Below are 9,018 nucleotides of genomic sequence, written 5' to 3'. Positions count from 1 at the left end.
AACTATNAATAATAATAATAATAATAATAATAATAACTGTGTTATTGTTGTGAACCTGATGCTTTACAGACCTTTGTTTGGAATATGCAAAAAGGAAAATGTTCCTTTTCATTTAAGCACATCTAAATAATCAGAACCTGTCTTAATAAGAGTCAATTATATGTGTGACCAACTATATCCAAATATATAAAAAAAAACATTGAATTAGATGTCAGACACTGCAGGTTGTTCACAATGCAAATCAGTTTCAGTGTTTTGAACTGTCAACCCCCAAAATGCTGACATATTGTCAGACAACAGTTTCGTGAAGACTCTGGTATCCTCACAGCAGTTTTAAACTTGCTCCCTGAAGGCATGTTCAATTGATGTACAGGGTGGACCATAAGTTTCCATACATCTGAGAATGTAAAATGTATATTTCTTTTACATTTTCAGATACCTAAGAAGACGAGTTTGACAAAAGAGCAAAGAATTGAAATTGTACCGATGGCTGGATCAGGAAACAGACGCATGAAACTTTAGCAGAAAACATGGATCGAGCATCACACACACGGCATGTGGCAAAACTTATTTCCAAGTTTCAGAAAACTGGAAGTGTTGCAGATCAACCATGAAGTGGTCCAAGACGTGCAGCGATTACACAGAGTCCCACAAAAATAAAAACATTTTATATAAACAATATGAAATGTTTTTTTTTTCTATGAATGGAAACTTATGGCCCACCCTCTATAGTCAATGAATGGATATATTAAAATTAGCGTATATAAGGACAATGAATGTCATCATTGTCCCTCACCAATCAATCCATTTTATTTTGATCATTGAAACAGTGACATGTCACCAGATTTCCAGCAGTCACCAGATCACACATTCTTCTGCTTTCATTTCGTGATGGTTCTTTCCTCAGTTTCATAATGAAACATCTTTATACTTTTTCGTGGGTTCATTAGTCACTAATTGTTCTTTCACTCTACATGAAAATAAATAGTTTGCTATGAGGGTGTGGTGAGGGAAGATGAATCGAGCAGGTTTTAACAGAATAACCTCTATTGTTTCAGATTTCAACAGAAACTGCATCAATCACAATGCATTCTCCATTACTAGAGCAAAACGTAAACAGTCAGAGATAACACAACACAAAAGGCATGTAGATCAAACAAAGAAATGTTTTTAAATAGCCTCCACACACCTGAATGAGGTCACTGTCTTGTACTTTTCAGGGATGGTGGTTTCCATGTAATATGACGACGTAGGTCTTTTGAGTAAAGTTTATGAATTTTAAAATGATGTCACAATGGTAGGAGTTTCCAAAGCTGAAGGGTATATAATGACTGACAGACAAGAGCCAGACAGAATCCAGACTTACTGGGGGACTGAGCAGACAACAGGTATGAAAAGACACCTTCTGCTGTAGTTAAAGCTTAGACTTTGGAGAATAATATTCTACCTAAACAAAAAGAAAAATATTACCCCATTTGACCATGTTCCATCAGTATTTGTAAATCAGGAGTGTTTTGTTCAGCTTTTTTGCAGGAATTGGACAACAGAAAGATTTTTGGAGAGTTTTACGTCTCTGCAGTCTCAGAGTTGTTTTTAGTGCACACGGAAATAGAGTTTCTTATATTTACAAGTCCAATTAACTTGATTCAAGCGTGTAACAAGTTATAAACTGAGCACAAGTGCTGCGGTGTGCTTATTTTGAAGTGTATGTTCTTTATAACCAGCAAATAACTAAAGCCAGGTCAGTGTGAAGGCTCACCTTTAACGGCGTTGATTAAACTTAAGCTCTTTTCAACTTTTAAATTTCGCCTTCAGTCGACATCTCACCAACCTTGGAAGCAGAAAGCCAGAGACATCGGCAGGGAAACGCAACGATGACCGCGTCTCCAGCTGAACTACAGGAGCGTTACAATGAGGAGGGCTTCCTGTCACCGCTGGCCGTGCTGGACGAGACAGAGCTGAGGGAGACCAGAGACGCCTTCGCTAAGCTGGAGGAGGAATTTGGTAGGCAACAAACAGGGGGAGGGGGAATTAGACGAAAAATTCAGAGATTGAGCAAGATATAGAGAACTGAGATCAAATGAAACTGACGAAACAGTTGAAACTAAACTGTCTAATATAGTTTCAACTAAACCAAACAGTAGCACACAGTGAAGCAGTGTGCTACTGCTTCACTGGTTTATTTCTGTAGAAGCACAGCAACACTTTTTTCAGTAAAAGCAGCTGTAATGGGATGTATAGATATGAATTTCACAACAGGTGCCTCGTAATTCACATGTACAAAGAAACCAAAAACAATAAGTTCATATATTAAATATGGAAAAAAATTGTAACAGCATAGAGAACATAACATTTATTTATTATTTAGTAGAAAAGCCATTACTGGCTACTGACTGAGCCATTCTGGCAGCTTTGTATGATTTCAGGTCAGAGTTCACTTGACTGTTTGAAAATCACTCCTCTTTTTCTCTGAAGAATGATTCATCCATCGAATCAGATGATCTGTTTGGGATGAATGTGCTAACCATTTTGGAACATCCTTCTATTCTGTTATTTCAGATGCTTGTGGTGTTGCAACAGAAATGTAACAAACTGATCACAGGAAAATGTGTATGTTTGTTCAGTGCTACGGAAGAAAAGTTTCATTTTTTTTTTACTTGAAAATTACACAGTAAGGAAATTTAATAATATCAAGATAAAAACACCAGCAAATACCGCATGCTACATTCACCAAGTGTGATGAGTGAGTGATTAAATTAAACAAATGTTTCAATAAACAGCTGATCTATTCATATACAAATATTAAATAACTACAGTAATACTTGGACACACCCAGCTCAGACCCAGTTTGTTCTCCTCTGTTAGTTTAATCATGTTGTTTTTTCATTCACATCACATTTATTTTCTTACATAATAAACACTTTCTGTAGATTTAGGAGGCTTAACTTTGCACACCAGCAATCATTTTAATGTTCTTCTCCTTTGACGAAAGAAACTCTGAGAAAACTGTTGACATATCCAACACTTTGTTTCAGCAGATGAATCCGATTTTGTTTTTTTGTTTTTTCTAACCGTGTATTTTCATGTTTCAAACAGGTACAGCGTACACACAGTACAGCCTCCACAACGTTCATCTTCAGTACCCCTGGGTGATGAGCCTGACCAAGCATCCCCGCATCCTGCAAGTGATCCAAGCCATCCTGGGACCTGACGTCATTCTGCTGGACTCTCGATTTATCTGTAAATACCCGACAATCAAACCCGCCAAACTCCAGGAGAGCAAAACAGATCAAAGCAAACCTGATGGAGACGACGAGCTCCCCTATGTGGCCTGGCACCAGGACATGAGGTGAATATAACTTACCAGAGGAAAATAAAGTTTATTTTTTGTGTTGCATGATTAAAGAGTGCGGTGTTCACAGGTACTGGGGTATTGCCGGTGGACCTGTTCTGTCTGTGTGGCTTGCTCTTGATGATTCACAAAAAGAAAACGGAGTCCTTCAGGTCATCCCAGGTAAGCTAAATTTGTTAGTTATTTGCATTTTCTAAGTTATCACTGGCAGTCCAGGCCAGCTGTATGCTCCACGTATTTGACGTCAGTCCCTTACAGGAAGTCACTGCTCTGGCATGTTGCCCCATCGCCAAGCAACCCGCCCCGGAAACCTACTGTCAGTCAACCAGGAGATCCCAGAGGAGCTGGTGCAGGTGGATGAAGCTGTGCTCTGTCCTCTGAAAGCCGGACAGATGTCGGTAGGTTTATTTGTTTTTTTGTGATAAAACCTTGCAGCTATAAAATGCTCTAAAGACAAGTTTATCTCAATCAAATATATCTTTTTTTTTTTTTCCAGATTCATGATGGACTTCTTGTCCATGCAAGTGATGCCAACACTTCCCAAAGAAGGCGCTGTGGATTTGTGATCCGTTATGTCCCCACCTGTGCCTACCCCACTGAGGTGAGATAATCGTATTTTCTTAGCCAGAGGTTCTTTTAGAAAACTTACCTTTCATTTCTAATAACTTTCTTTTTGTCTGTTTTAATTTTAGGATCCTGATCGTCCCAGGAAATTTCATGCAACAAAGTTAGTCTGTGGGGTGGACCAGTTCCACCATTTCTCCAACAAAAGCACATGAAGGATTAATGAAGACTTCACAACAACTGCTTTAACATCTCGCTTGATAAATCAAATGTCTATTTATGTATATGAACTATAATAAATCATCTGACTCTAAATTAAACCATTGTCTGGTTAACTTATTCTTTTAAGCTGCTAATGCCTGTTTAAATATTATTAAAAGAACAAAAATACAAGGTTGAAAATCCCATTTTCTTTTCTTAAATCACATTTTTGTTCCTTCACATTTGCATGTGGTTTAAAAATCAGTAAATTTACACAACTCAACCTTTGAAGACAAAGGAAGTTGAAAAAATACATATTTGAGAACAAAATCTCCAGGTAGCATCAAAATGAAACCAACAGCACAGGATATGGCCAGACAGAAGACGAATAATCTACACTTCTACATGTTCATATTGTGATATATTATATTATTTACATGTTAAATCTGATCATGGTACCAAGTTTCTACACATAGAAATACAATTTAATTTACATGCTTCACTTTCACTGAACAGGACTTTATTAAAAATATTTAGTAGCAGCAGGCTTTAAAATTCAGAAATGCTTTGGAACGCACTCAATACACTGTAAGAATATTTTGAAAAAGGGCTTTTTTTTTTTTTTGCAAAGATTGAAAAGGGAAGGTGGTCTAGAATCACCTCGTGTCTAACTGCTCATGCCCCAGTATCTGTAAAAGCATCCATGGTAAAATTTGGAAATGTTTATGACAATGCAGATTTTCAAAGATTTTGCATGTGACTACAACTTGGAAAATAGCTAATTCCCCTTTAAAAAATTTTTTTTAAAAAAGATGTCTCAAAGATGTGCAGTGCCACACACCTGCTGAGTACTGAGATGGTAAGGAAAGAACACGTATGTGTGTTAGTTGACTCAATTCTTGGTCAGTTTGACCATATGCTTTGAATTACTGTTGTTGTTGAGTCTCAAGTCTCAGCTTTTTTTTTTTTTTTTTTTGAGAAGGGCTTATTTTGGGCATGAGGTTTTCCAGATTCATCTTTTATTTCATGACAGACCCACCAGATGTCACCTAATGGTTGTTTGGACCTGATGAATCTAAAAGGCACTCTGAAACTTTTTACTTTCCTCACCTTCCATGTAGTGGCAATATCAATTTGTCCAGTCTTGTGTCATATTTCCAGCTTTTTTAAACTTTTCAATTGGTGCTAATCCAATGACTGTAAGTCTAGGTGGAAGATATCTACCTGACTAGAACAGGAAGTCATGGATTATTGATTTAAAGATCCTAGACACTGAGAAAGTAAGCTGCAATGTAATATAAATAAATGTTTCCACAACTATTCATTTATAGGGATCTCAATAGGTCTGGCACCAATGATTTTGCAAAAAGAAAAATCTTTAATATTAACTGCATCTTCTTTAAACACAAATCATTAACTTTAAGAAAAACTAGTGGAGGGTTTAACAAGTCTCTAAGCTTTGCAGTGACACTCAAACATTAATTAACAAAGCTATCTAACTAAGCTTTTTTCTATTTTCATATATGCAAAAAATAAAACAAAATTTATTATAAAAAGCTAAATTATCTGAATAATCACTTCACACATTGTAGAGCAATGAAAGGTTGCTGTCTCATACAAAATTTGTTGCGTCATTGTATGTATGAAGAAAATTATGTCCAAAGCTGTAAGTTCCACAAAATGCTTTATTTAAAATTTCACCCTGATATTTGTTTAATTAGAGTTTCTGATTAAATATTGCAGCATCTCTCATGATTTCCTGGTGAAAATAAATAGAACTGATTACATGTAACAATCTTCTTAGGCAAGTTTCAGTGTTTCTTGAACCATGACGCCGATTCCATCAAACACTTGGTGAAAGGGAGCGTTGCACATGAAGGCAGAGGTGGTGACCAGCTTGTTCTTGACATCAACGTGAGCTTCATCCACGTCTTTGTTCACGTGTTTGCAGCCCATGTCCTTCAAAGCTCCAGCTGTCCCAGCAAACGGCCACCTGAAGATAAAAACCAAGTGAATGATCACACAAAATCCATTAAACTAACATTTTCCTAACGTGAACAGAGATTTACATACTTTTCACACTCTTTGTCCTGCCCCACGGTGAGCTCACAGCCAGGCAGCAGCTTTGCAGCCAGGACAGGCGAAATGCAGCACATGCCCAGAGGCTTTCCTGCTTTGTGGAAATCCTTGATGATCTTCTCCAGATGTGGCTGGACGGTGCAGCTCTTGTTCTTTACAGCCCAGTCACTCAGGTTCTTAGCCACACCAAACCCTCCTGATAGAGAAAATAGGGGTTTGTTCAGAAACCTACATTGAAACATTAAACAGAGGAGCTTCACACAGGTTCCTCTGAGTTTATACAAGATGAACTCACCTGGAATGATGGCAGCATCAAACGCTGAGACGTCCAGCTTGGCCAGGTCTGTCACGTCGCCCCTAGCGATACGAGCGCTTTCCTGCAGGATGTTCCTCTTCTCCTCAGTAGGTTTCCCCACGCAGTGATTTACAACGTGCATCTGATCTCCGTCTGGGGCAAACATCTGCACCTGAGACCAAACATTTTGAAAATTTTAACCTTTCCAAAATGCTATTATTTTTAATAAAGTTGTTGTTTTCAGAAAATTAACAATTTAGAAATATTTTTTTGCCCTTTCTTGTCCTTACTTTTGCTCCAGCGCGACTCAGATGGACCAGGACGGCTGAGGCCTCGTGGATCTCTGTGCCGTCATAGACGCCACAGCCGGACAGAATAACTGCAACACGCTTCACCATGATTGCTAAGAAATGCACAAAGACATGTTCAGTCAGAAGGAGACTCTTTAAGGTGCCAAGTTGGTTCTTAATCATTCATGGTGAGGTTTGAATTTCTGTTTCCCCATTGGCAGTATAGTCAGACTGGTGATAGCTACTTGGCACCTGTTGCATGTTTACATAAAACATTTACAGAGCCAGGTGAGATCTCTCTCTCTGGAGATAGATTTCAGAAGGAACAATTCCCCACCCTCTCCAATGTTAATCAATCTTACAAATATTTAGGAGTATAATTGAAGAATCAGCTAGACTGGTCAGCCAAGGTGGATGCCATGTACAAGAAGGATCTGAGCCGGCTCGACTCAGGTTATTTGTTGTATGTTACTACCTGCCTGTGAGATGCACCATCTTTTTTGCTGTAGCACTGTGGTGTGCAGGTATCAAGGAAAAAAAAAAAAAAACATACAACAGATAATCTTAGGAGCAGGTTTAGTGACAGACTCCCTTCATAAAAAATGCAGAGGAGAACCATGCAGGATGCCCTTCCTGCTTTTAGGTTTTGTAACCCAATCACCATCTAATGGGAAAGTCACTTTTAATTTCTGTGCTCTTACGCAATTCTTCCGGCCATCCCATCACACTGTCAGCCTCACAGTGCCTAGAAAAATACCCAATCAAATCAAAGGAACACATTACTCTGTCTCTTTATAAGTGCATCTAATATAAACTCTATTTTATTGGTCGCTCTTTCATGATCTGTTGGATATCAACAGATCATGAAAGAGCGACCAATAAAATACAAGCAAATCAGAGGTGAAGTAGGTTGGATTTAAAATAGAAAAATATATATTTCTACAGTTCCTTTGTAGTACATGTCAGTAGAGGGTGTTAACGGAATTATGTTGCATTTTCAAATACTAACCTGAACAATCAGTCACATGTAGGCAGGCAGTATTAGGTCAATAGAAACTGGATGTTGGGGGTTTTCTGTGTTATCATTTTTATTATTACTTTAGTTTATTAATCAGCATTGACGTGATTTTCTTGTCTGTGTAAAGACTTTTTGCTGTGTTGAATACTTTTGGAACTGATTGTTCCCTCCACCCTTGGGAGACATCGCTCTCAAGGGAAAGGGCTAGATGACCTGTGTGTGTAGATAGAGCTTGCCATCTGTTTTTGCTGTTTATCTTTTCTCACTATCGTTTTCCCAAAATAAAAGGCCTGCTCTAGCAAAGAGAGGGCAGAACGCTCTGTGAACGGCCTGGAGGAGCAATTTGCTGAGTCTTCTCCTTTTGCAAAAGTTCGACCATAAAATTCATATACGTTGTCTGTGGTTCTTTTATGTAGGTTTGGAAATTACCTATCACGGGACTTATTGGACTTAGAAAAAAATTATTCCTATAATCGATTTGTTGATAAATGTCTACTAATGTGTTTTTTATCTGATCACTGATTACACTAAATAAGTAGTTTTAGCACAAATATTAACTCTCTGACATTTTATGTGATATTTTTAAGCTACTATTAGGAAGCCACAGAGTTAGACATTAATCGTTTTTAATTCAGTTTGCTGTTAAAAAAAAAACTAACTAACTATCTGGTTTAAACCTGTAATCTGCTGCGTGTACTTTTTTTAACATGCATTGAAGGCAAACGGATCAAGAGAATATATTACTCACCTTATTCAGCTTTTGTCGTATTTCTCCTGTTGAACACGGTGTGCAGCGGAGCTCCTCAGGGTTGGTTTGAAGGCTGAGCTCCGAGCAGAGCGGCTTTATAATCCCCTCCTGCTCGCTGGGTTTTTCCGTCCAACCAACACGCTGCTCAAGACGCTGACGTCACAAGCATCGAGTTACCAAAATCAGTGTCAATAGTTAATCCTTGTACCTAAAAAATGCCGAATCATTGTCCGTTATGAACTCCCAGTTGTGGTGATGCTATAAAAAGACATTAATCTCATCCATCTGGACGCACGGGTTTAGTCATAAGGAAATGGTTTAGTAAAGAGGAAATGAATCAAGAAGCGTCACAAAATTACAAAACTTCTAATTTTAGGAGCATGTGTTCTGCCATTCAAGAGGAAATCAACAAAAGATTTCATAACATTATTATTATTATTATTATTATTATTATTATTATTATTATTATTA

The 9,018-nt window shown here is 37.9% G+C and overlaps 2 protein-coding genes across 2 annotated transcripts; one reads left to right on the top strand and one right to left on the bottom strand.

Annotated features, from left to right (window-relative positions):
• Positions 1–1,352: 1,352 nt before the first annotated feature.
• Positions 1,353–4,304, top strand: LOC106940817 (probable alpha-ketoglutarate-dependent hypophosphite dioxygenase). Its single transcript, XM_015023645.1, has 7 exons — positions 1,353–1,388; positions 1,816–2,004; positions 3,097–3,349; positions 3,423–3,514; positions 3,611–3,750; positions 3,849–3,953; positions 4,045–4,304. The coding sequence occupies exons 2-7, from the start codon at positions 1,875–1,877 to the stop codon at positions 4,129–4,131; spliced, it is 807 nt and encodes a 268-aa protein (XP_014879131.1). The 5' UTR covers positions 1,353–1,388; positions 1,816–1,874; the 3' UTR covers positions 4,132–4,304.
• Positions 4,305–5,782: 1,478 nt separating this feature from the next.
• Positions 5,783–8,909, bottom strand: LOC106940814 (ES1 protein homolog, mitochondrial-like). Its single transcript, XM_015023642.1, has 5 exons — positions 8,548–8,909; positions 6,782–6,894; positions 6,492–6,663; positions 6,191–6,392; positions 5,783–6,110 (listed from the first exon to the last, which is right to left on the bottom strand). The coding sequence occupies exons 2-5, from the start codon at positions 6,887–6,889 to the stop codon at positions 5,918–5,920; spliced, it is 675 nt and encodes a 224-aa protein (XP_014879128.1). The 5' UTR covers positions 6,890–6,894; positions 8,548–8,909; the 3' UTR covers positions 5,783–5,917.
• Between the last annotated feature and the right edge of the window lie 109 nt (positions 8,910–9,018).

Source organism: Poecilia latipinna, unplaced genomic scaffold (assembly GCF_001443285.1).
Source record: "Poecilia latipinna isolate Pla-1442-1.1 unplaced genomic scaffold, P_latipinna-1.0 Scaffold3372, whole genome shotgun sequence".
In the NCBI taxonomy this organism is placed as follows: domain Eukaryota; kingdom Metazoa; phylum Chordata; class Actinopteri; order Cyprinodontiformes; family Poeciliidae; genus Poecilia; species Poecilia latipinna.
The sequence above is the reverse complement of the archived record's forward strand: the minus strand, read 5'-3'. Positions and strand labels throughout refer to the sequence as shown.

Coding starts and splice junctions, on each gene's coding strand:
- LOC106940814 (XM_015023642.1), bottom strand. CDS start 6,889: ATGGTGAAGCGTGTTGCAGTTATTCTGTCCGGCTGTGGCGTCTATGAC. Junction 6,664..6,781: donor TGAGTCGCGCTGGAGCAAAA/GTAAGGACAAGA, acceptor GTTTGGTCTCAG/GTGCAGATGTTTGCCCCAGA. Junction 6,111..6,190: donor CAGGACAAAGAGTGTGAAAA/GTATGTAAATCT, acceptor TTTTATCTTCAG/GTGGCCGTTTGCTGGGACAG.
- LOC106940817 (XM_015023645.1), top strand. CDS start 1,875: ATGACCGCGTCTCCAGCTGAACTACAGGAGCGTTACAATGAGGAGGGC. Junction 3,350..3,422: donor GCCTGGCACCAGGACATGAG/GTGAATATAACT, acceptor CGGTGTTCACAG/GTACTGGGGTATTGCCGGTG. Junction 3,515..3,610: donor AGTCCTTCAGGTCATCCCAG/GTAAGCTAAATT, acceptor AGTCCCTTACAG/GAAGTCACTGCTCTGGCATG.